This window comes from Canis lupus, chromosome 5 (assembly GCF_003254725.2).
Source record: "Canis lupus dingo isolate Sandy chromosome 5, ASM325472v2, whole genome shotgun sequence".
In the NCBI taxonomy this organism is placed as follows: domain Eukaryota; kingdom Metazoa; phylum Chordata; class Mammalia; order Carnivora; family Canidae; genus Canis; species Canis lupus.
Genome location: NC_064247.1, coordinates 81609601 through 81635814, shown reverse-complemented (window position 1 = coordinate 81635814; position 26214 = coordinate 81609601). Strand labels below are relative to the sequence as shown.

Genomic DNA, 26214 nt, shown 5'->3' with positions numbered 1-26214 from the left:
TGGTCGTTGCAAGCTCTGGATTTGGAGGCACTTTTTACCTGGGAGTGCACGTGTGCAACCATTCGAAGCCTTGGTTTCTTCATCTGTAGGTTGAAGGTGATACCCATCTAATAAGGGGCTTGTACCGATTCAATGAGATAATTTTTTAAAGTTCATTTATTTAAATAGTCTCTACACCCAAGGTGGGGCTAGAACTCCTACCCTGAGATCAAGAGTCCTCTGCTCTACAGACTGAGCCAACCAGGCACCCCTCAATGAGATAATGTTTAACATAGTAAGACAGGTCCTCAATAAATCATTATTATTAAAATGTCGCATTCCCATCTCCCTCTAGAGTCAAGGAAAGACACTTAAATAGGAAAAAATAATTTTATTCTATAGGCGACCTGGTCAGATTTGCATTTGTGAAGACCATTCTGCCTTAGAAGAGGCAGAAAGTTTGTAGACCCAAAGGCTAGTGGGCTGTTTGTGATCCAGCAGAAATGTTACAATTTCCAAACGTGTGATTTTTTTTAAAGATTTTATTTTTAAAAAAAGATTTTATTTGTTTATTCATGAGAGACAGAGAGAGAGAGAGAGAGGCAGCAGAGGGAAAAGCAGGCTCCATGCAGGGAGCCCAATGTGGGACTCGATCCCAGGTCTCGAGGATCACGTCCTGGGCTGAAGGCGGCGCTAAACCGCTGAGCACCGGGGCTGCCCAAATGTGTGATTTTGAGATGAATTTTGACTCTCAAAAGTTCTCAAAATGCTAAAAACTCTATTACCATGTTTTCACCAGACAGGCTCCCCACCTTTCTTAAATATTCACGTAAACTTAATTAGAACTAGAGTTTTGAGTCTTCCATGGGCTTGTCCTTTTGCTCCTAGATCAGGTGTCTATGTGTTACATAATTGATTAAACTAGGGATCCCTGGGTGGCTCAGCGGTTTAGCGCCTGCCTTTGGCCCAGGGCGCGATCCTCGCATCTCGGGATCGAGTCCTGCATTGGGCTCCTGGCATGGAGCCTGTTTCTGTCTCTGCCTCTCTCTTGCTATCATGAATAAATAAATAAATCTTTTAAAAAAATGATTAAACTTTACATTTGCTACTTGTTAAAAAAGAAATACTGGGTGCATGTAGAAGGGAGGGAGGAATGAGAGAGACTGGCAAGGACCAGACCATGGAAAGGAGTTTGGACAGTATTCTAAATTCAGTAAGCTTTTGGAGGGATTTAAGCAGAGGAATTACATAAATATATATATGTAGCCATACGAACAACAGATTTTATAGAGGAGGCAAGATTGGAAGCAAGGAGACATGTGACAAGGTTCTAGTCTTTCTCCAGAGGTGACAAGATAGAAGGTGGGCAGAGCCTGGGGTGTGGGGGGTGGGAAGAAAGCTATGCATTCTAGATGTTTCAAGTATAAGAGATTTAAGTGTAGATTAGAGGTGATTTTATGAAATGGGAGGTAGAATTTTTTTTAAAGATTTTATTTATTTATTCATGAGAGAGAGAGAGGCAGAGATATAGGCAAAGGGAGAAGCAGGCCCCATGCAGGGAGCCCAAAGTGGGACTCAATCCTGGGTCTCCAGGATGATGCCCTGAGCCAAAGGCAGATAATCAACCACTGAGCCACCCAGGTGTCCCATAGAATTTTATTAAGCATAATCTTCACTGTCTGTGCATGAATAATGAATTCTGTGCATGATATGAATTTGACCTCTCAATATTTTTTGAGTAAGGTAGGTCTTAAGACAGGTAGGAACAGGGATCCCTGGGTGGCGCAGCGGTTTGGCGCCTGCCTTTGGCCCAGGGCGCGATCCTGGAGACCCAGGATCAAATCCCACGTCGGGCTCCCGGTGCATGGAGCCTGCTTCTCCCTCTGTCTGTGTCTCTGCCTCTCTCTCTCTCTCTCTCTGTGTGTGACTATCATAAATAAATAAAAATTTAAAAAATAATAATAATAAAAAAAGACAGGTAGGAACAGTACTCTATCAGTAATAATATGACAATGAAAATACATAACAGGCAGCCTGGGTGGCTCAGCAGTTTAGCGCCACCTTAGGCCCAGGGCGTGATCCTGGAGACCCAATCGAGTCCCACATTGGGCTCCCTGCATGGAGCCTGTTTCTCCCTCTGCCTGTGTCTCTGCCTCTCCCTCTGTGTCTCTCATGAAAAAATAAATAAAATCTTAAAAAAAAAAAAACATAACATGCTCTTTTGCTTAATTTTGTCTCTACTACACACATTTCTAAACGTTTAATCATATAACAAAGTGTGTATTCATGTTTTTACTGTTATATATTCACCCAAATGAATGCACATCTTTCACCATGGGCTGCAATTCTGTGTTTTTTTTTTTTTTTTTTTTTTTGCAATTCTGTGTTTGAAGGGGTTCAAGCAAGCTGCAGACCTCAGTGGCATAGGCCAGGAGGAACGGGACTTTTTCCTGTTATGAGTCTGTGAAACCCATACCATGGAGCACATTAATTGTAAATACAAAATGTGATGGTAGGGATCCCCGGGTGGCTCAGTGGTTTAGCGCCTGCCTTTGGCCCAGGGCGTGATCCTGGAGACCCAGGATCGGGTCCCGCGTTGGGCTCCTTGCATGGAGCCTGCTTCTCCTTCTGCCTGTGTCTCTGCCCCCCCCCCACTCTGTCTCTCATGAATAAATAAATAAAGTCTTTAAAAAAAATGCAATAGTAATGTTTGGATGTTGGGACCAGACAAACTGTTCATTTCCTATTGTCCTGTATTTCTCCAAAAATTTTAAGTATTGGTTCCTTTTATAATAAAGCTTTTTTTTTCTTTTTTAAATAAATTAACTTGGGGTATTATTTTTTTTCTTTTAAAGCTTTTACATAGACGGGTCTTTTTAAAATAGTAAACAATTAGAAATACTATATTCTAGGCTTAATATCATACCCATGGCCTGTAATCAGGAGAAAAAAAAATGAGGAGGGGTCTGGAGAAAGGGTGGAGGAAGGCAAGCAGTGGGAGAAAGGGGGAACTCAGTAAAGAAGGGCTAGCTTGCAGGTAATTCCCCAGAACTGCCTGGCCTTCCCCGAGTTTTTCCACAGCTTTTCTTGCCCTTTAGAACATTTTCTCCACGGAAGTGGGGAATGGGAGGTATCTTGTTACAATACAAATTTTGTCCATTCTCGGGTTCAACAATTCAACAGCTCCCAGTCTCGTCTCCCAGAATTAAAACCCCAATCTTTTAATTTAGCCCAGGTTGGTATCTTTCATTGCTTCAGCTACCCCACCTGCCCTTTTCCAGGCTTTTTAAGGAAAGAGCCTAGTTCTTTCCTGAGGACCACATACTCCCCACTCAAGTTTTTCACCATTTTTTCTTCCTTGGCCTCTGCCTCCAATTTTTTCCTTTGTCCTGTTCATTAGTTCATAGCACTTATGTCTGTGTTTAAACATCCATTCGGGTATATTCACATCTATTACCCAAAAATCGGACCCTCGTCCCTCTAGGTAGTCAGGCCTGGTCAGTGGAACTTCTGCAAGGTTCCCAGCTCACTGCACCGTACCCTCCACACAGTAGGTACCTACTGATGACTGTTTAAATCAGTCAACTCAAGTAGCGGCTGAATTAGAGGGGGTCCTCAACGCAGAAAAAGGGGCTCCTGAGGTCTTTCTGGGCACTGAAGCCCTGGTCTCCCATCCAGTCGCCGCAGGAATGCCATCCATGCACAGCCCGCAGGACTGGGGAAACGCTTCCGGGGGACACACAACCTCACCCAAATCCTAGGCTCCTGTAATCCCACCTCTCCCTTAGGCGGCGCTCCAGGCCGCAGCCGCTGAGTTCAGCGCAAGGCATTGAGGGATTTGTAGTTTCCGTGGGCAAAGGCCCAAGGCGCTTGCGCACTGTAGAGGCGCGCGCTGCCCGCCGCCCGCCGCTCGCCCCCCTCCCATCAGGATTCCGGGTCCTTGTGAAGGGCGGTCCAGGCCACAGCGTTCCAACCGAATACGCTTCTATAGTCGGCCGGGGATAAGCCGGGTGGGGGTAAGAATCTGTTCTGCGTGGGCCGTCACGGTGCCCTGGAAAGCGCCCGGAATAATCACACCCCCGCTCCGGAAGTGAGCAGCTTCTGGCGCGGTGCATTGTGGGGGGCGTAGTCCTCCTTTCCAGGCGGTCCTTCGCGGCGTCCCCGGGGCCGACTCCGGAGCGCAGGCGGGCGGCCGGCGCAGCGCGGGCCGGCGGGAAGCGTATTCTGGGCACGGGGCGCCGGGCCAGGCCGGCCGCGCCGGGCGGCAGTAGTGGGAAGCCGCCTAAGGCCCCGCGCGGCGCCGCCCGTCGAGGGGCGGGCGGCGGCTGACCGACCGGGCCGTCGAAGGGCTCAGGAGGCCGGTGGGCCGGGCCGGGCCAAGCCGCGCGGCGCAGCCATGCCAGGCTTTACGTGCTGCGTGCCGGGCTGCTACAACAACTCGCACCGGGACAAGGCGCTGCACTTCTACACGTTTCCCAAGGACGCTGAACTGCGGCGCCTGTGGCTCAAGAACGTGTCCCGTGCTGGCGTCAGTGGGTGCTTCTCCACCTTCCAGCCCACCACGGGCCACCGTCTCTGCAGCGTCCACTTCCAGGGCGGCCGCAAGACCTACACGGTGCGCGTCCCCACCATCTTCCCGCTGCGCGGCGTCAACGAGCGCAAAGTAGCACGAAGACCCGCGGGGGCTGCAGCCGCCCGCCGCAGGCAGCAGCAGCAGCAGCAGCAACAACAACAACAGCAGCAGCAGCAGCAGCAACAACAACAGCAGCAGCAGCAGCAGCCGTCGCCATCAGCATCCACTGCCCAGGCCTCCCAGCTGCAGCCGAACCTGGTATCTGCTTCTGCTGCTGTGCTCCTCACCCTTCAGGCCGCTGTAGACAGCAGTCAGGCTCCGGGGTCCGTGACCCCAGCGCCCACCACTCCCTCCGGCGAAGACGTGAAACCTATCGACCTGACCGTGCAAGTGGAGTTCGCCGCTGCAGAGGGCGCAGCCGCTGCAGCCGCCGCGTCGGAGCTAGAGGCTGCTACAGCAGGGCTGGAGGCCGCAGAGTGCCCTATGGGCCCCCAGTTGGTGGTGGTGGGGGAAGAGGGCTTCCCTGATACTGGCTCCGATCACTCATACTCGTTGTCGTCAGGCACCACGGAGGAGGAGCTCCTGCGCAAGTTGAACGAGCAGCGGGACATCCTGGCGCTGATGGAGGTGAAGATGAAGGAGATGAAAGGCAGCATCCGCCACCTGCGTCTCACCGAGGCCAAGCTACGAGAAGAACTCCGTGAGAAGGATCGGCTGCTGGCCATGGCGGTCATCCGAAAGAAGCACGGAATGTGAATGGGTTCCCTTTCGGCTTGCTGGACTCCTGGACCCCTGTCAGCCTGGAGGGACCTTAGGCCGCAGCTATTGAACTCCCCTATACTCCTGGGGGCATTGGTTGACAGTACTGAAGCTTAGGGCAGCTGGACTTTTTGGCTGGTGACCTGGCACCCTCTCTTGTTTTCTCATAAAGCAAGGTCCTGAAGTCTGGTACCTCAGACTCTGCACAGGTGACACCAGCAGTTACGACTTTGTCCCCCCACTCCCCACCTGATCCCCAGTTTATGTTGCAGGTTCTGGTTAAGCAGAGGCTTCAGAACCACTGAACCTGAAAATTACCCACTCAGGATGTAGGTCGGATGTCCAAGACTATGGGTTTGGGAAGACAACACGTTGAGGTTGGCCAGCATTGAGACAACTCTTCTGTGTGTAGTGATAAGAGATACAAGTAACATCAGTTCTCCTCCTTTTCGTGCTTTTCCTTCCCAGGTGCAGCCTGTGATTCTGATGGGGACTGGCAGATCTGTGCTTCTGCCTACAAGGACCTCCTTCCCCAGGAGGCCATCTACAAGGGGATATAGGTGACCTGCTGATTAAGATCCAGCTTGCCAGAGACTTAGGTTTATCCTGTTATGTTTGCTACTGGTTAAAAATTCTATTTTCTGTACAATTAGTCAGACTAAAGTTTTCACTGTGTTTGTTTGGCAAAACGAATTAAACAGAAAGTAAGGTTTTAATTTGGGTTTTGCTATTTTATTTTTATAAAGACTCATTTCCATATTCCCGAAACTTGGGAAGATAGGCCTCCCAACAGGCCTCTGCTTTAGGTCTCAAGGACCAGGCTGATCCTGAGGGTAGAAATGCTTCAGTGACCATGTTGTTCATAAAGGGGCCCTGAGCACATGGACCCTGGCCTCATACAAGGTTCTTACAGAGTTCTTGGCCCAGCGGACTCCAAAGAGTTTGGAAACTGCCCCAAACCGTCCCAGTTTGTGGGTTAGGGGAAGGGACAACTGAGAACTAAACTGAATTGTGACTGCTACTTCTTTTGAGGATTTTGAATTCCTCAGGTATTTTCAGCTGTGGTTGAATTTCACTTACCATTTTAAGCCTAGTACAGTGGCATACATGGGCTTGCAGTTACTTAAATTAGTGAAGACCACAGCTGGAGCCAGCCATGCCTCCTGCATGCATAAGAATTATAGATACCTTGGCCTTGGTACATTTGTATTGTGGAGGAGTTGGGATTTGTGATCTCTTGACTCATTTTCTTGCCTGTTTCTATTATGTAGATTAGATATTGTAGGGGTGTGGTGACATTTTTATCTGTAGATTCAAGTAATTTAGCTCAAAGCCAATGAGGAAAGGCTACCTTTAAAGCCAGCCCTATTTACGATGGGTGTTCAGGCACAAATGGACACTTCTTGGACTCCATAAAACATGACTCCCTTCTCTGTTACCTTAGGAAAAGCCACTTCCCTGGGGGCTTTCCTTTTATCTGTGAACTGAAATGACAAATGTTTCTCTAATCTCTGCTTTCCTCTTGGCCCCTTGGCACTGCCTTGAGAATCAAGTCTCTGGTGGGGGAGAGGGGTAGAGTAGAGGTTGTACAGGTGCGTAGTTGGAGAAGGGATTGGACCTCTGTTCCTAGCATTAGTTCTGGCTAATCATAAATAAGGTGGTGGAAGGGCAGCATTGCCCTTCCAGACTAGTGGGGACTGAAGCCCATTGTGAGCAGCTAACAAGCCAGTCTCTCACATGTCCCCCACTCTCCACTAGGGAGTGAGAGCTTTCTCAGGCTCAGTCTATGCTGTTTAGTGTATCCTAGCTCCTTGTTGAAGGCTCACTGTTTGTGCTATGGCTCACTTGGACCTCTTAGCAGCATTTGCAGGACAGGTGAGGGCCAAGCTCTGGCCAGGGCTCTGGAGGGTATGTGTATACAACATATCCAGTGTCTTGGCTTCTTGGGGGTGGGGGTAGTGGTGGTGGGATGACAGTTTAGAACAAGGGAAGGCTCAAATTCACCACAAATAGGACAGTGGAGAGTTCTAAGAAATAAGAATCTAGTCAGGCAAAGTAGTGCAGACCTGGGATTTAACAAACAGAAACTTGGCCTGGTCTTACCAGCCATGCCCAGCAAGTGAATGTGTGTGTGCATATTGGTGAAGGAGCAAGATTTATGGAAGAAGAGGAATACTGGGATCTCTGTCCAGGAGGGAAAGCATGGAGCTGCCAGGATATTTCCTTTACCTGTGGTCCACATGAGTTAGCTGCAGAGCATTTCCCCAACAGGCCTAACTTAGACACAGGCCTTACCTCAAATGTTTGCATTGCCCAGGAAACAACTAAAACGGGTGATGAAAGGACAAGGATGGGACAGAGATTATTGACAATCTGGTCACTTAAATCACGGGAAAAGTTTAGGTTAGCCAGTTCTCTTTTATGAAATTCTTGGCTACCCTGACTGGGGCAAAAATAAAAACAACAAAAAACTTATGAGAATGTTTTGGAGACCCCAACTGTACAAGTGTAAGAGTAATCCAGCAGAGTCCCACTTGAGCATTTGAATCTCCAGCGGAAAGGAAAGCCTCGACTGCTCGAAACCTGCTTTGAGCCTCACAAGGCTCGTGAATGTTGGGACAGCAAAACTTTGGGTTCCGCCCTGGCTGGCTTTAGAGCACCGTTCCAAAGTGTGTGTGGGGGGGGTGGCGGGTGGCAGCTAGAGCACCAAAGGGGAGGAGGATTCGGGAGCGGAAACAGCCTAGGGGCCCAGGGAGGGGCGGCTGGGCCTGCTTGGGGCCAAGCCGGACTCCCACGGAGGCGGGGCCTGCTCCAAACCACCGCGCGACCTGGGTGGGGCCAGACCAGCTGAGACCTGGCGACAATTGAGCCCTGACCCTTGTCTGGCGCCAATCTCGGGTGTTCCAGAGGCTTCCGCTAGACCACAATTCTCAGGGGCTCGCCCTGGCAGCCTCCCTCCCCGGCTTAGCCTCACCTCCCGCGCTGCGGGCCGTGGCTGGTCCTCGGCGCATAGCACAACGGGAACTGTAGTTTTCTCCTGGCGCACCTATGCCAGGAAGGAACTCGGGGGGGACTGCGTTTCCCAGAGTGCAGCGGGGTGGCGAGGGAAGGCAGGGGGGAAGGGACAGTCGGTCGCAGACCGCGCTGGGTTGCCGCCGCCGCCGCTGCCGCCATCGTGCCAGCCCCTCGGGTGAGTGTCGGGGCGAGCGCGCCGGGGCGGGAGCTGGGCCGCTGGAGCCGCGCTCTGGGCCGCTCGTGCCTCCGCTGCCAGTCTCCGGGCGCCCCCCCCCCCCCACCGGCGGCCCGAAGCCGCGCGGGGACGGGGCCATGTGTCGCGCGCGGCTCCGCCTCCCGCCGGTCCTCTGAGGCGGCGGCCGGGGGGAACACAGAGAGACAGCCAGGCGCCTCTCTGGCCCCATCGTGTCCATGGCGGGTGCACCGGACTGCGCGGTGGCCGGGCCTTTTACTCTCTGGTCCAGACCACCCGGATGGGGCTCTCCGGGCCCCGCCCCGTCTGGCCTAGCCCGGCCTGCCCGAGTCCCGCAAGCTCTGCAGGCAGGCTAGCGGGACGACCCCAGCCCCACGTCCTGCCACCCGCCAGCGATGGATCCGGGGATGGGCAAGCGCCACCCGGCCCGTTCTGGAATCAGCATTGGGTAAGGGCGCTTTCCTGCCGCAGCCCGGGATTATAGGACTCTCAACCCGGTTCCCGACCATAGCCAGGCTAGGATGTAGGTGAATTCTCCCCTGCTTGTCTGCCCATCGGGAGTGCACAAAACCTATCTCCCAATCTCCCACTCTGGAACTGATGCGTAGGTTCCTGCGTGGAGGGCAGGGTCAGGGAATCTCGGGCGGGAGGGGGTTCCACATGGGACTTCATCCCCCGCCAGCCTGGAGGATCTGGCCTGATGCGATGAAGCGGCTCCGGACTGGTAGGCTCAGACCCCGCCCTTCTATCGGGGACCAGGCCCCAGCTGTGGGTGGGTTGGCCGGCCCTGTTAGTGGAGGAGGGGAGAAAGGAAGCCAAGGAGGTGAAGTTGGATGTGTGAGCCCCCAACGCTTTATTAGACCTTCTCCATCACAGCCTAATCCTCACATCTGCCCTTGCCAGAGTCATCTGCCCTCTTCCTACAGAGAATGATTCCAGGAGAATGGTGGTGATAAGGTGGGATTTAGTGGAGGGGAAAGTAGAATCCAGGTCTGAGGTCCATGAAGCCAGTGCCAAACAAGAGACTGAGTTTGAAGCCACATTGGTGGGGAGGCACATTTGGGCTGTGGGGCTCAGATTCAGACTTTGTGGGGCCCTTCTGAACCCTGGCCTGGGTAGGAGAACTAGAGCTAAAAGCTGCAGAAAGTCAGGCTTCTCTCACTTACTTGCTCACTTCCCACAGCTACAGTAACCTATGTACAGGCAGGAGACTGAATGTACCTTGGGAAATTGCCTTCAGTGAAGGCTCCAGTGACCCCTTTGAGTCCTGGGAGAAGAGTATCTAACCTTAGAGTAGTTCTCTGACAGGCTTTGTAAAGGCATTTCTGATTGACTATTGATTAAGGGACCAGTCCAGAGACGACAAAGGGATTTGGGGAAGAAACAGCTTGTCTAGTCTTGATTCCTCTGACCCAGTACAACTTCTGAGCCATAGTACTTGCAAGGATTAAAGAAGCAGCTAAGTTTCTGCAGTCCTGGCTTCAGCAGCAAGCATGTCTCCTAGGAAAGTTGAGTTAGGCCCATGATGCAGAAAGCTGCCATTCTTGGACTTTTTTTTTCTCCTTGAGTATTTCCCCAGGTAATGTTTCTCTAGTCATTGGGCTCTAGCCGTGGAAGTTTTCCTGCTCTTTCTAGTTATTCTCCCTGGTTAAGGAGGACAAGTGAAGATCTGTCTATATCTTCTAACCAGCACTTCCCTTCTCTCTGAGCTCAAATGTCCTAGTCCACATTCTGGCCCATAAGCACATGGAAGTCACGTTCATTTAGCAGATTCAGGAGGATCTGACTTGCTAGTGGAGATGGGCAACAAGGAGGGACTACCCACAGGACACACGTAGGATTACTGTGAGGGAATCTCTTAGTAGTAGAAGCAGTTGTTTCAGGACCCTCTCTAGATTGTCAGGATTGGCTCTGTCTAGGACACAGGTTTTGGGTGAACTAGGCTTATAGTTGTGGATTAGTTTGCACATTCCAAGGCCTTAGGTGACTTAATGACAATGATTTCCCTTCAAGGTCAAAAAGATACTGTTCCTTCTCCATACTGTGTCTTCACCACTGCCTGCAGTGTCAGGAGTAGGAGGCATTCAGGTCTCTCTCTCTCTCTCTCTCATTCCAACCCTAGAAGTTTTCTATAACTTCTGTGTCTGGGTTTAGCTAGCTATTGGTAGGCATCCTGACCCTGAGAAGTCCTTGACCTTTCTGGAACTTGGCAGGCCATCTATCTCGGAGATAAGAGGAGAATCTTGAGTTTCTTTAGAATCTGTCTGCAGTCTATTCATGTAGGGCTGACTAGGAAGTGGGGTCTGGCATGGGGTAGTCAAGATGTAGCTGCATAAGCATGGCAGAGTGTGAGGGTGCCTGGGTTCTCAAAAAGCTCAAAATTAGGTCCTTTAGTGACCTGGAATGTACTTCTCTCCAAGCCACATCTTTATTCTGCTCTCTTTGCAGTTGGGTTGGGGTGGCATGAATGATTTAAGAGTGACACAGTTTGTCAAATTTTAGAACTAGAAGACCCTTGCATTTAAAAATTATGGGATTCCTTTACTGGAGGATTAGTATCTTGCTTGGATTTTTTTCTTTTCCTTTCCCAACAATGATTATTTTTCAGCAACCATTCTTTGGCCTTTTCTGTGTGTCAGGTTCTGGACTGAGGCTGAAGGTAGAAGAATGAATCCTACCCAGTCCTGGTGCTGGGGAAAGGAGGTAACGTTGCTATTATGTACCTAGGCCTGAGTTGAAGGGACCTATTGGGGCTCTTGGCACTGTGCAGAAAAGGGGGCTTTGGAATGATGAGAGCACTGAAGAAGAAAGGCTATTAATGAGCTCACTCTCCTCTCCACTTCCTGCCAGGAACTATAGAGCAAGGTATACTTCCCGTAGTGGGCACAGGAAGGTCTGGGGTTTTCGGAGCAGTGCTGTCACCATTCCAAATTGCTGTGGCTGTTGAGTCTAGCTGCTGTCATCTACAGCTTGCTCTTAGTCTCCCGGGGGTCCCTGCTGGGTATGCTCCCAGTGTCTGGGAATCTCACCAGCGTTGTATAGTCGGTGGCTTCTGCCCCTTTCACTGAGACCCTCTCAGGTCACCTTTATTCAAGTGTGGTACCTATCAGGACATCTTCCCAGAGTGAGACACAGAGCTGCTCTCCCCCAGAGATGAAAGGGAATAGTCCTTTCAGAGAGAGGGGAGTGGATCCAAAATCTTTTCCACAGGATGGACATTGAAAGTTGAGCAGGATTTCTCATGGCCTGGTGTTGTTGAGCTGAACCTCCTCATGGGGTTTTTTTTTTTTTTTTGCTTTTTTTACATTTAATTTATTCTTTTTAAATTTTTTTATTATTTGTTTATTTTATTTTTTTTAAAGATTTTATTTATTTATTCATGACAGAGAGAGGTAGAGACACAGGCAGAGGGAGAAGCAGGCTCCATGCAGGGAGCCCGATGTGGGACTCAATCCCAGAATTCCAAGATCATGCCCTGGGCTGAACGCAGATGCTAAACCGCTGAGCCACCCAGGGATCCCTTATTTGTTTATTTTAAAGATTTATTTATTCACGAGAGACCCAGAGAGAGAGGCAGAGACACAGGCAGACACAGACACAGGGCACCAAGGATGCCCAATTTCTTCTTTTTTTAAAAAAATATTTATTTATTGGGGATCCCTGGATGGCTCAGCGGTTTAGCACCTGCCTTTGGCCTAGGGCGCGATCCTGGAGTCCCGGGATCGAGTCCCACGTCGGGCTCCCTGCATGGAGCCTGCTCCTCCCTCCTCCAGTGTCTCTGCCCCTCTTTCTCTCTCTCTCTCTCTCTGTCTATCATAAATCAATCAATCAATCAATCTTAAATTTTTTTTTTTAATTGACTGAGAAAGAAGAAGAGTGAGCAAGAACAAGCAGTGAGAGGCAGAGAGAGACAGGGAGAAGTAGGCTCCCCACTGACCAGGGAGCCCGATTGGGGGGTGGGGGTTCTTGAGCCTAGGACCCTGGGATCATGACCTGAGCTGAAGGCAGGTGCTTAACCGACTGAGCCACCAGATGCCTTATTTAATTTTTTTCTGATGCGCCATTTGAGATTTTGTGTTTGGAGTTGGGTTTGAACTGGCTACCCCTTTCCCAGCTTTGAGACTTCTTGCCTTGACCAAATGTGACAGGAATTCTTGATTCCCTCCCTGAGAGAGGCAGCAGTGTGTAGGTTACATCTGGAGTGACTTCCAGGCCCATGTGATACGATTGTTTTGGTCAGCATCCCAGATACCAGGTCCATGTAGCACCTTCCCCTTTACCTCCCTAACAGCTGGAATGTGTCTTCTGGGAAGAATCCTTTGTTCAGGTCTGGCTATGACTGTGGAAGGGTCTTGGTTGCCCAGGAAGAACACTAGAGAACTGGGAGGTGGCTGTGCTCACTGGCCCCAGGGCTTCCACCACCAGCTGACCTGCTATGGCTGAGAAATTTCTTTTACTGCCTTGGGCCTTACTCCTTATATGTTGCTGGTACCTGTTCTGTTCTAAGCCCTGAGACTAGAGAGGGGCCTACCCCAGAGAAGGAGAACCTCCTTCTCATGAGAAGGGTGTGTTTGAGGTATCTGGGAACTCATGACTGCTTGCTTCAGTAAACTGGGGATATTCTGGAATGATTGCTTCTTAGAATCTCTGATACTTCGTCAGAGCCAGTGGGTCTCACCAGGGCAGAGACTGCTGCCCCCTGGAGTTATGTCTCTGTGAGGAGACGTTGGTTCCACTCCCAGAAGTGGTTTTAGACCTAGGTGAATGCGAGTTCTCACTTGTCTCTATGGTGTAGTCCTGCTTTGACCAGCTGAGCATGCACTCAGGGGCTTTCTGTCCTGAGAGGGACAGAACTTGCTCATTTTGGAGAGCAAGAAAAGGCCTAGGCTCCTTTCCTCGCCACCTCATTTGTTACCTCTACACTTCCCACTATTTGACATTGGCTCTCAGCTGTTCCAGTTTAGCCCAGTTTAGTGGACATTATAATGCCTATGCCAGTGGCCATATGTGGTCTTGAATTCTTTCTTACACTCATGGAATTTTGGTTTCCTCATCTAGAAAATGATGATAATCATACTAACTTTACAGCTGTGAGGCTTAAATGAGAGAACACATGTAACTGTTTGGGTCACAGAAGAAGGCATTCCATTCAGCACCCTGGGGACTCTGTACGGATTCATCCCTTTTTTCTGCTCACCTCAGTCTCAGAGTCTCATGATGGTATTGGCCAGGCAGGCATGGTCATAGCAGACCATGGAGGTGGTCACTTAGGGGCTTCAGGCCCAACTGGGGAGCCAAGTTCATATATACCCCATCAGCGATTTCATAGCCCAGGATTCAGTTCATGGATGGGAGCTGGCTGGGATGGGGCCCCAGAGATTTCTGAGTGATTTGGGAAAGGGGGGCTCCTCAGGGACCGAGTATAGATCAGAGAGACCAGAATGCAGGTCTCAGGATTCAACTCCTGAGCCAGCCAGGGTACCCTGAAAGCTCTGGATCCTTCCTCCAGGCAGAAGAGGAGGAAAGGGCCCTCAGGGTGCTGGGGGCACCTAAATCTCAGGTCTGACCCAGGAAGAGATTCTGTCCTGGGCAGCCATTCAGGCACCAGGCCTCGGCTGCTTGCTCTCTAGACTTGAGGCAGGAGATTGGTGGTCTAGGCGGTTGCCAGTCCTGGGTGGAGGCTGCTCCCTGATGTGATATCCTTGCAGGAGGCTGAGGTAACCACCCTTTTTCTAGTTCTTGACCTGGGGCTTCACTTTGGACCTGACTCCTAGGAGACGGGGTCAGGGGGTCATACAATGAGGGAAAGGAGGAGTAGGCTAGAGGCCAGACCTTGAGGGTGTGGTTGTGTGCCTGCTGTTGAGCCATAGCTGCCCCTCAGGTGACCAGAACTTTGAGGAAAGAGTGGGGGTTGGGCCAAGCCTCACTTGCCACACCCTCAGACAGACATGACTGATGAAAAAGGGTTGTCTCCTGATGACTTGGACAGAAGGTGGAGGTGGAGGGGAAGTGGGTCACTTGGCCACTTAAATTTAGCAGGGTTTGCCCAGAATTCACTCCTCCAGAGAAGGGCTAGGCCAGGGACTATGGGAACAGGCTGCTTAGGTCAGGGAGGCAGATCATAAATAAGTGAAGTGTGACTATTTCATGCAGCAATAAGCGCTAAGAAAACAAAACAAAGGGGATCCCTGGGTGGCGCAGCGGTATCCAGCGGTTCCTGGATACCCGGGATCGAATCCCACGTCGGGCTCCCGGTGCATGGAGCCTGCTCCTCCGTCTGCCTGTGTCTCTGCTTCTCTCTCTCTCTCTCTCTCTGTGACTATCATAAATAAATAAATAAATAAATAAAATAATAAAAAAACACAACAAGATGATGAAATGAGTAGCTGAGCAGTTCCTTTAGACTGAGTGGTCAGTGTCTGTGAGGAGGTGACATTTGAGCGGACACATATGTGACAAGGAGCCAGATACATGAAGATCTAGGGAGAATAGTGATCCAAGTAGAAGGATAAACAGTTACAAAGCCCCTGGGTGAGAATAGGCTCAGCATGTTCCAGAAACAGGGAAATGCCCTGACCGGCTGTAGAGGACGGGGGACAGGGTGGCAGGAGATGAAGTTGGACAGCCAGGAGTGCAGGTCACCCAGGGGCCTTGAAGGCAGGCTAAGTGATTGAAACTTTGTTAGTGGGAATGGGAAGAGAAGTCACTGGAGGGCCATAGGGCATGTTAGGGTAATTAATGGCCATGGTTGATACTGATTTCAAGGATCCTACTAGAGCTTGGCATATCTGCTTGACATTCGCTGCAGGCCTTGATGATAGGTGCCCCAAAAAAGACAAGTATGAGTCTTTCTGTCTATCATTCTGGAGTTTGTAGCACCTTTTTTTTTTCCTTTTAAGATTTTATTTATTTATTCATGAGAGACACAGAGAAAGAGAGAGGCAGAGACAGAGGCAGAAGGAGAAGCAAGCTCCATGCAAGGAGCCCGATGCGGGACTTGATCCTGGGACTCTGGGATCACTCCCTGAGCTGAAGGCAGGTGCCCAACCATTGAGCCACCCGGGCATCCCTGGAGTTTGTAGCATCTTGTTCCCCATTACCCTTGCCCCCCCCCCCCCCCCATCCCTGCCCCAGGCCTAGCTAAGCCAGGATCTATTTCTGATTTGCTGAGATGGTAGGACTGAGCTGTGACTTTGCAGGTTTGGGAAAACTGTGAGATCATCCCCCATGAAAATCCCTATTGTTAGGTTTGGTGTGGGAATTTGCCTGGTGCCTTTGTTTAGAGACAGAGGCCGTGGTTCAGGCCTGTCTTGCCCCTCTGAGGAAGTGGAGTTTAGAGGTCAGGGCTTCAGTTGTTCATGCCCAGAAGCACCTCTGTCACTGGTGTGATATGCTCATTTTTAAATTCTGACCTACTGTCTCTGGGGGGCTTGGCCCTGGAGTAGTCCGCTAAACTTGGTTCCATCTAGTTCCACCATCCACTAGGCTCATGGCCTTGAGTGAGTTAGCTAACCTTTCTGAGCTTCATTTTGCTTAAGTATATTGTGGGAGTTGACTCATGGGGTGTTAGGAGCAAATGCACATAAAGCTCTTAGCACATTTCTGTGTCTAATGCACATTAGTGAAAATGATATGTTATCAGCTAGACACTGCTATTTAAGTTTGGTCACTGGAAACAATGACCCAGAATTTGAGGATAAAAATGAAATTTTTCTGTTGTCTAATGGCATCTACTGGGCGAGAGGTTTTAACTTGGGGTCTATGACTGAACCTCAGAGAGTGTGAACAACTTGAAATTATTCACAAGGCTGGGGCATCTCTACCTCTGTGTAGATTTATTGGGAGAAGGCTCCAGGTTTTGAGACATTCTTAGAGGGTCTTTGCACCCACAGAGACCTAAAGGTCAGTGAAGGCTGATGCTCAGTGGGCAAGAGGTCATTAAGGTCATTTCTGCTCCTCGAGGAGCCTGGCCTCAGTCAGCCTGTGGACTGTTGGGGTGAAGCAGGAGATGGTGTGGTCAGCAGCCCTCTTGGAAGAACTGTAGGAGACGCTGTCATGAAGGTCAGTCCCCAATCTGATGTGAGGCTGCTTCTGAGCCTTGGCATTTTTCTTTTCAGATTGTTCTTTCTATAGTATATGTATTAGAAACAAGGTCAGGGCTTGCTAGCCATCCTGGGGAACATCCTCCCAGGCTGGCCCAGACCCCTCCCTGTGTTGCATGGGGATAGGGGAGCACTTTGCTCCCCTCTTCTTTTTCTGGATACAGGAATGCTGCCTCCCCGCCATGAGTTGAAAGCTTTGTAGGAGGTTTGGAGTTAGAAACTGTAAATCCTGTGGTTAGCTGAGCCATGCTCTGTGCTCAGGGATTGGGTGGGGTGGAGTGGGTATAGCAAGAAACAGGCTGGAACCCTCCTAGCCCAGAGCTACCGTGTTTAGGCAGAGGAGCTGGCCCTGGCTCTATTGATACAGTTTTGTATGTGGGGTTGGGGTCAACATTTGAGTTTGGGAAGGAGGACCCAAATAGATGGAGTCTGAACAGTGACTTGAGAGAAGATTAGGAACTGACCAGGCAGATGAGAGGGAGGACATACCAGCAGGGCGATTCATGGGGTAGGAGTGGGGTGAAAACCAGTGAGCAAGCCCTCAGCAAGTTCTGGTCTGTTTGTATGTGGAGCTGGATGAAGGTAGGAGAGAGTGGTAGGGACACATGGACAGGTGTGGTTGGCCACCTGTGGAGCTTCAGGGTTTAATCCAGAAGTGAGGCCGTTGTAGAGAAGGGAAATGGCCAGCTTTGTCATTTAGAACAGAGGGACAAAGTTAGCAGAAAGAAAGCATTGGCTTTGATCAGGAGACCTAGTATCAGTCCTGGTGTACTTACTTGCCACTGGACTTGGGTCAAGACAAATTGCTGAACCTTAGTTTTCCCACCTGTGAAGTGGGATGACAGTGGGATCTGACCACATGGTTATTATGATGACTACGTGGCAGTAAACACATCAGAGTCAAGCAGGCCAACAAGGTTGGTATTGGCTTCAGGGACACTTCTTGGAAAAGACCTCAACCCAAATAGTTTTGAAGATTCCTACTTACAACTTTCTGGGAGCCCCTGAGCAATCTCATTCCTTAGGAAAGCTGACTTTGCCCTACCCTGCTCCACTAAACTAGAGTGCTCTTCTGTCCCTTTATCCCTCCACCCTCTTCACTCTACCGCTACTTCTGCCAAGTAGTTTTAATATTGGCAAGTTATCACACCTTAAGAACAATATTGAAAAAGGGAAAAAAAACACTCCCGCATTTCCTCTGCGTCACTGCCCTACAACATGGCACCACTTTTCTTGTCTTTGGTGTTTTGTTTTGTTTTTTAAGATTTTATTTATTCATGAGAGACACAGAGAGAGGCAGAAACATAGGCAGAGGGAGGAGCAGGCTCCTGTGGGGAGCCTGATGACTCAATCCCAGGACCCTAGGACCATGACCTTAGCCAAAGGCAGATGCTCAACCACTGAGCCACCCAGGCACCCCACTTTTCTTGTCTTTGAATCAGCTTTTATTTAGCCTTTTTTCCTGTCACCCTCCATCTTCAGCTTTCTGGTTTCCTGCCCTTATCTCTTTTCATGCACCCAAACACTGGCTTGTTTTTTCTAATCGGCATACTCTTTTTCTAAGACCTTCCCTGAGGGCTGCCCAATCTTGCTGAGGACAGAGGGAGAGATGGCCCTTGTCCATTCCTCCAGCTTTCCCCTTGCCCCAGAGCTCTTGGGGGCTGAGCAAGACATCTTGGGGTAAGGTACTGTAGGGCTGGGCCACAGTGAGTGAGCCAAACAGAGTGAATACTACTAGGGTGGAAGGGGCAGAGATGGGGAATGACTATAGCCACAGTCTGACCCCTTGGAAATGTGACCAAGACAGCAGCTGAGCCTAGCTGTTGATTCTATGCTTTTCCCACTTGTTGATTTGTTTCTTGGCAGAGTATAAACTGGGACACACCTTGTGTTCCTGTGTAGCAGGCGTGACCAGGTCCAGGCTTTCTCTTCTGCTTGTTTTAGACTTTTCTTGGACATTTCTTAGTCATCCCAGTACTGAGCTCCTATTTTTAGTGCCACCACCTCCTATGGGACCTAAAATAAAGCTGGCTCATCTTCCTGGCCCTTCATTGGCTGGAGTATAGGTCATAGGCTAGGAGATTGGCTGGATTGGGGATAAGCCACTGCCCCCCTACACTATCCATCCCAGCTGGCTCCTCTGGCCTTGGGTGAGGTCATAGGGACTGGAGTGAACTAGCAGGTTCCTTTCGTGAGGCTTTACAACCACTGGCAACATCAGGGTTCCACCCCTTTGCAGAGGAGGAAGCTGAGGCCCTTCTTAGGGCAGTGACTTGCATCAGATTCCACCACTGTTAATGGTTGTCTGCCAGGGTTGAACCCAGCTCCTCACCGCTTTGGTTCAGAGTCCTGTTATCAGGAGATGGGGAGGTAGTCAGACCCAACTGCAGAACCATATACGATATTCTGCTGTCATGGAATCCTTCAGTGAGATGTGGGCTTCCTAGGGGGAGGGAGGGTGGTTAACAAAGCCAGAGTGGCTCTCATCTGGGGCTTGAGTTTGCCCCAGTTTACACCCTTGGAGCTGTGATGTTTCTAGCTGGTAGGGTGTCTCCTTTCCCCCCTCAGAGACCAGAGAGGGGCAGCCCCTTCCAATAGAGGCAGTGCTGGGATGAGGGGTGTGAAGAGATGACATATTTCCTCCTCATAGCCTCCGTTTGTCTTCCCTGTACCCCTCAGTATTACTCTCTGATATTTGGAACTCCTGTGTCCTCAGCTCTGAAGTGAGTAGGAATGAAGAAATGAAGAGATGTTACCTGTGCTCAAAGAAGTAAACTGCTCCCTTAAGACTAAAACGGAAGGTCAAATAAAGGACTAAAATAAAGAGTCACTTACTCTTTTATTTCCAGTGAGGCATTGAGGAGCCATCTCCCACTCCCTCGCTGGATCTTCTTCCACCTGCCAGTACAGCCCTGGGACAGTATTGATGGGGCTGAGGACTGCAATAGAAGATACTTCACATACAGATATCTGTAGTTTCTGACCTCTAAAATGGGAAGAATAGTAGTAACTCTGGCCTTGCAGGTTGTTGAGAGGATCAAATGAAAAGATGTGGGAGAGTGGTGTGAGTTCCTCCTTGAAGGCCACACCCTGCCATTGGGCATTGAAGGACTTGCTATGACTTTCCTTTGTCTTGGCTCCACCCTCAGCTCCCATCCTGTGTGCTTCACATCTCTGGCACCCCTTCATTTCATCATTCAGAGCTCCTCAAAGGAGAAGCTCAGTCTGGTCTACCTCTGGGCTCCCTGCACTGGTCTGTATTGGAAGGGGCCTCCTACCAGTTAACCTGGGCCTCTGTATGTTCCCTGGGAGAACACACTTCAGCCAAGGACTCTCTCTGCTCCAGGAGGCCAAGAAGGGTAGGGTTGGTGAAGAAACAGAAACTGGCCACCTCCTGCTCCTTTGGTACCAACACTTGCCTCTCTGTTTTGCTGATCTTGCAGGTCTCAACAAGGCCGGGTGACACTCCAGAATGGGAGACAAGCCAATTTGGGAGCAGATTGGATCCAGCTTCATTCAGCATTACTACCAGTTATTTGATAACGACAGAACCCAACTAGGCGCAATTTATGTAAGTCTTCAGCTCTAGGGCCTGAATGGGACCCCAGGGGATCATTTCAGATAATTGGGCTAGGGTGTCAGTTCACAAATTCTAGCAGCCCTTACGGGATTTGACTATATCCTTTTATATACATATATATATATTATATGATTTTTTAAATTTATTCATGAGAGACACAGAGAGGGAGGTAGAGATATAGGCAGAGGGAGATGCAGGCTTCCTGCGAGGAACCTGATGGGGGACTCAATCCCAGGACCCTGGGATCACAACCTGAGTCCAAGGTAGACACTCAACTGCTGAGCCACCCTGGTGCCCCTTGACTATATCTTTCTGAGTTTCTGTCCATGGGACAGGTTACCTGAGGCCTAGCCCAACTACCTGGTCTACATACATGTTCCCTTCTGTCATCTTCTGTAAGAGTAGGGATCCTGGTGTCCTTGGCAGGGTGTTCTAGGCTTGCCATTCCATTGTCCTGGGAGTGCCTCTGATTCCAGAGTGGGCCAGAGCAGGCAGATGCTGGGGCTTGTGGTGCTCTGTGGAGGCAGCAGCTGTGAGCATCATCAGTACAAAGCTGAGCACTCCTTGGAGGCCCTAGGCCCAGCTTCCTTTTGGGGACCAAAAGCCCCTGGATGCTCATGGTAAACAAATGGGGTTAGCCCAGGGGGGCTGGTATGTCTTGTTGTTGTTGTTGTTGTAATTGTTGTTTTAAGATTTTATTTATTATTTGAGAGAGTGCACGCATGCATGAATGAGATCATGACCTGAGCTGAAGGCAGACACTTAGCCAACTGAGCCACTCAAGTACCCCAGGAAGGCTGGTGTGTCTTTTAAGAAATCCTTTTAGGCAGGCATTATTTGGTGCTATTTTAATGATGTTCATATACATCAGGAATTATTTGTATCTGACCCTGCCCAAGATTCAATCACAGAAATGTGATCAATTGGGACATGCCTACCAGGTCTGCCCAGAATGGAAGTGATAGGAGCGATCCAACATAGCCTCAGAGCCTGACTGTGGGCAAAGCCCTGTGTGTCTCTCCAAAAAGTCAGGGTCAAGTCTGAAGAAAAGAAAAGGATCTTACCAGTGGAAAACTAAATTCAGCACATGAATTATTTGGTTGTCATCATAGAGAATTTTAAAAACTTCAACTGATCTGACTCTAGGATCTTTTTTTTTTTTTTAAGATTCTATTTATTCGTGAGAGACACAGAGAGAGAAGCAGAGACACAGGCAGAGGGAGAAGCAGGCTCCTTGCAGGGAGCCGACACGGGACTCAATCCCAGGACCCCAGGATCACGCCCCGGGCCGAAGGCAGGCACTCAACTGCTGAGCCACCCAGGGATCCTGACTCTAGGATCTTGATACGTCTGTCTCATTGCTTCTTAAAATCAATTAAAGCAGTCCTGACCTAGAGAAGGGAGTTATTAGCAAGGTCCTAAAAGTGTGCTTTATGTCATTTCATATAATCCTCAGCACATGTCCCCTGCCCCCCACTCCCTTTTTAAAGATTTATTTATTTATTTGAGAGGCAGAGTTGGGGGAGAGGGAGACAGAGAATCCCAAGCAGAGTCCATGCTGAGCTCCGAGCCTGATGTGGGGCTCAATCCCACAACCCCAAGACTGTAACCTGAGCCGAAATCAAGAGTTGGATGCCCATTGGAATGAGCTACCCAGGCACCTTACATATCCCTTTTTAAAGATCAAGAAGTGGGTGCCTGGATGGCTCAATTAAGTGTCTGCCTTCTGGTTGGGTCATGATCTTGTGGTTTGGGAATTGAGCCCTGCATCAGGCTCCCTGCTCAGCGAGAGACCTGCTTCTCCCTCTCCCTCTGTCCCTCCCCCCTGCTCGTGCTTGAACTCTATCTCTTTCTCAAATAAATAAATAAAATCTTTAAAAATAATACAAGTAAGGGCAGCCTGGGTGGCTCAGCGGTTTAGCGCCACCTTCAGCCCAGGGTGTGATCCTTGAAACCTGGGATTGAGTCCCACGTTGTGCTCCCTGTGTAGAGCCTGCTTCTCCCTCTGCCTGTGTCTCTGCCTCTCTCTGTCTGTGTATCTCTCATGAATAAATAAATCTTTAAAAGAAAAAAATAATATAAGTAAATAAATAAATAATGATCAGGAAACAGACTCAGAAAAATAAGTAACTTGCCAAATGTTAAGCTGGTAAGTAGCAGAAGCACTTTGAGTTCTACCCCTCTTGTATTTTGGGGAAGATAGGGTATAATTAAAGAGGATGTTAATAGTGCAGAGTATGGAAGCTGCTTTGAGTTCCCTTCTTTACAGGCAAGGAAACTAAAGTTTGAACTCATTTTTCTGAAACAAGGCCCTGCCCCTGTGTTTTCTGGTTTTCAGATTGATGCATCATGCCTTACGTGGGAAGGACAGCAGTTCCAGGGGAAAGCTGCCATTGTGGAGAAGTTGTCTGTAAGTAAGGGCCAGGGCCATGTTTAAGTAGCTTCTTCCCTGCCCTACTGGCCACAGCATAACCCATTCTTTTTTTTTGCAGAGCCTTCCGTTCCAGAAAATCCAGCACAGCATCACGGCACAGGACCATCAGCCCACGCCAGATAGCTGCATCATCAGCATGGTAGTGGGCCAGCTCAAGGTAATAGTACTGCTGCCTCTTAATAGTGGTGGTAGGTGCTTCTCCCTCTGCCTGTGTCTCTGCGTCTCTCTCTCCCTCTGATTAAATAAATAAATAAATCTTTTTAAAAAACGGTAAAGATGGAAAATTAAAAAAAAAAAATAGTGGTGGTAGGGAGGAATGGGCAGGCAGAGGAGAACCCTGCACCCCTGCCTTTTCTGTGATGTGACCTGCTTATCAAAGCATCTAGAGCTGTGCAATTCAATACAATAACTGCTAGTCATATTTTTTATTTTTTTTATTTATTTTATTTTAAAGAAAGATTTTCTCCCGTATGCTTTTTTTTTTTTTTTTTTTTAATTTTTATTTATGATAGTCACACAGAGAGAGAGAGAGAGGCAGAGACACAGGCAGAGGGAGAAGCAGGCTGCATGCACCGGGAGCCCGACGTGGGATTCGATCCCGGGTCTCCAGGATCGCGCCCTGGGCCAAAGGCAGGCGCCAAACCGCTGCGCCACCCAGGGATCCCTAGTCATATTTTTTAAATGTTTTAATTTTAATGGTGATTTTTAAATTATATTAATAACAATGAAATAAAGTTAAAATGGAGTTTCTCAGTTGAACTAGCCATGTTTCAAGTCCTCATAGTCTGTCCTTGTGGCTGCCTATTGGACAGCGCAGACATAGAATTTTTTTTTTAAGATTTATTTATTTGAGAGCATGAGCATGTGCAGGTGGGGGGATGGGCAGAGGAAGAGAGAGAATCTTGAGCATACTCCCCACTGAGCACAGAGCCTGACACAGGGCTCTATATCATAACCCTGAGATCATGACCTGAGCAGAAGTCACGAGTTGGACACTTAACCGACTAAGCCACCCAGGTGCCCCCAGACATAGACTATTTCTGTTATTACAGAAAGTACTATTGCAAAGTACTGGTCTAGAGCCTTTTTTTAATTTTATTTTTTATTTATTTTTATTTATTTATTTATTTATTTATTTATTTATTTATTTATTTATTTATTTTTATGATAGTCACAGAGAGAGAGAGAGAAAGAGAGAGAGAGGCAGAGACACAGGCAGAGGGAGAAGCAGGCTCCATGCACCGGGAGCCTGATGTGGGATTCGATCCCGGGTTTCCAGGATCGCGCCCTGGGCCAAAGGCAGGCGCCAAACCGCTGCGCCACCCAGGGATCCCTATTTTATTTATTTATGATAGGCACACAGTGAGAGAGAGAGAGAGGCAGAGACATAGGCAGAGGGAGAAGCATGCTCCGTGCACCGGGAGCCCGATGTGGGATTCGATCCCGGGTCTCCAGGATCGCGCCCTGGGCCAAAGGCAGGCGCCAAACCGCTGCGCCACCCAGGGATCCCCTGGTCTAGAGCCTTTTTGGAAAAGGGACAAGAGATAAAGGAGCAGGCTGGAGCTGTGGTGCCAAGCTACTGGGCCTTTGTATTGCCCTGAGGTGTAGGTGGGCTTTTTGCAGGCAGCTGGCCCTGGATTGGCCAGCTGGGTACTGAGTCGCAGTCACCTGTGGGAGTCCATGCTGCCACTCCCTGAGCTGGCTGCTGGCTCCTCCACCTGCTAAGCAAAGCAGATTCCTGGAACTTCTGCTTCTCTTTGCATTTTCCTTTCTTCTTCTCAAGAGATGTCCTCTTCAAAGCCTTCAGTTCAGTTCCTCAAGAACTCTCCCAGGAACTCCCACCTGTTGTGCTCCAGCAGACTGAAGCCAGATTCTTAGTTTCCAAATAAGTCTCTCCGCATTCCCAAACTGGGACAAATTGGTTGCCCTTTGACAAGGTCCTCATCTCCTGGGCCCGTGTCATGGTGGGGCTCTGAAGGCTCCCTAGGCTAGGTGAGGTCTCCTGAGTCAAGTACAAGGGCAGAAAGAGGGGGGCCCTTAGGTCTCTGCCATGGACCCAGAGGACCTGCCTTCTGGCCTGGACTTTCTTGTCAGTTTTTCCTGCCTGTCCAACATGCCCTGCCCAGAGTTGGTACTCAGGCCCTTGAGAGTGAAGAGGTCTCTTCCAGGGGACTCAATACCCACTTTCAGGCTAGCGTCAGTCATCATTGCCCATTCGTACCTGGCTTCAGGCTCATTCTGGTGTTTCTGTCCAACATAGAATCCCCAAAAGATTGATTTGCCTTCTTGCTGATGATGCCCAGAAAACCCAGCCATGTTAGAGACAGTGCTGGTTAACTGGGCTCCTCCCCTAACTAGGCTTCATCCTGGTCTTTTGCAGTTTGGCTGAGGATGTCTTGCCTTTTATTCTCATTGCAAATGTTATATATGACGTGACAGGAAACATCAACTAGTGATATTGCTTTGTTTTTGTTCTATAGAGCTGTGATCACAGTGTGAACTCCGTTTTGAGCCTTTTCTCACCTTCCTGGTCACAGTCAGTATTAGCAGTAGTTTCTCCTAATTGGGTAACTGGCATAATCAGACACTAAGATTGTTTCGTTTTTAGATACTGTTATGTGGTGAGCAGTGCAGAAGTCTTTTAAATTGATCACTGTGCCTAGAGACATGGGCTCAGAGCAGGTGTGTTCTCTGCTCTGTTGTAGTAGCTAACTGGTGACCTGTTCTGCGGCTTAAGTGTATGCAGCAGTGCGAGCTGCCATCCATAGCCCCTCTGTGTCCAGTACATTGTATCAGTTCACATTCACAAGTATCCCTTCGCCATATTGGAATTGGAGTCCAAGACAGTAGAGTCTGATCCCCAAGTCAGTATTGTTTGTCCTGTCCCCCTGTCACTGGACTACCTTCCTATTCCTTGGCCCACTAACTGAATCATTTTCTTTCTCTTCACAGGCTGATGAAGACCCCATCATGGGGTTCCACCAGATGTTCCTATTAAAGAACATCAATGATGCTTGGGTTTGCACCAATGACATGTTCAGGCTTGCCCTGCACAACTTCGGCTGACCTCTTCCCAGCCAGGCACTCATGCTGTTTCCTCCTCCCTCCTCTTCCTGATAACTATTCACACTCCTCCAGATGCTCCAAATATCATACACAAATGAGCAGGGCCACGGTGGGAGCGGGCGCAGTGCGCTGCTACTACCGAGGTGTTGTGCATGATGTTTGGATGCTAGAATAGTTGCATCTGACAGGAGAAGTTTGTGTTGTACCAGCGCATGCCTTGGAAAGACTTAAGTAATGCAAAAGGTTGTCTTTTTTTTTTTTTTTTTTTTTTAATCTACTGACAAGTTGCTCTAGTAACCCAAAGAAGTGAAGGAGAAAGCAGCTGCCTCACCGCCCAGATATTGACCGCCCAGATATTGATTTGTTCGGATGTTTCAATGGCTCATGATATAATAAAACCACAAAAATTTTCTTAACAGTTTAAATTGTTTTAATTAGTTTAATAGTTGGCTGGGCATCAGTAACCACCCTGCCCCATTGGCTCTCTCATGTCCCACCGTCCCACCTCTTCCC

The 26214-nt window shown here is 49.3% G+C and overlaps 2 protein-coding genes across 6 annotated transcripts; both read left to right on the top strand.

Moving 5' to 3' along the window:
* Positions 1-3924: 3924 nt before the first annotated feature.
* THAP11 (THAP domain containing 11) lies at positions 3925-6027 on the top strand. The gene has a single exon (XM_025426577.3). It carries the CDS (start codon positions 4376-4378, stop codon positions 5306-5308), a length of 933 nt encoding a protein of 310 aa, XP_025282362.1. The 5' UTR covers positions 3925-4375; the 3' UTR covers positions 5309-6027.
* NUTF2 (nuclear transport factor 2) lies at positions 5550-26126 on the top strand. 5 transcript variants are annotated; one of them, XM_025426582.3, is made up of 6 exons: positions 8385-8501; positions 11159-11222; positions 20065-20192; positions 22540-22611; positions 22694-22792; positions 25588-26126. In XM_025426582.3, exons 3-6 carry the CDS (start codon positions 20094-20096, stop codon positions 25699-25701), a joined length of 384 nt encoding a protein of 127 aa, XP_025282367.1. In that variant the 5' UTR covers positions 8385-8501; positions 11159-11222; positions 20065-20093; the 3' UTR covers positions 25702-26126. The 5 variants fall into 5 exon arrangements, with proteins under 5 accessions (XP_048965621.1, XP_025282365.1, XP_025282367.1 ...); XM_049109664.1 differs by lacking the exons at positions 8385-8501; positions 11159-11222 and adding an exon at positions 5550-5688; XM_025426580.3 differs by lacking the exon at positions 11159-11222 and having other exon boundaries at positions 8345-8501.
* Positions 26127-26214: the final 88 nt, after the last annotated feature.

Excerpts from the sequence above, each read along its gene's own strand:
- THAP11 (XM_025426577.3), top strand. The coding sequence starts at position 4,376 with ATGCCAGGCTTTACGTGCTGCGTGCCGGGCTGCTACAACAACTCGCAC.
- NUTF2 (XM_049109664.1), top strand. The coding sequence starts at position 20,094 with ATGGGAGACAAGCCAATTTGGGAGCAGATTGGATCCAGCTTCATTCAG. Across the intron at positions 22,612-22,693 it reads CCATTGTGGAGAAGTTGTCT|AGCCTTCCGTTCCAGAAAAT; the intron begins GTAAGTAAGGGC and ends TTTTTTTTGCAG. Across the intron at positions 22,793-25,587 it reads TGGTAGTGGGCCAGCTCAAG|GCTGATGAAGACCCCATCAT; the intron begins GTAATAGTACTG and ends TTCTCTTCACAG.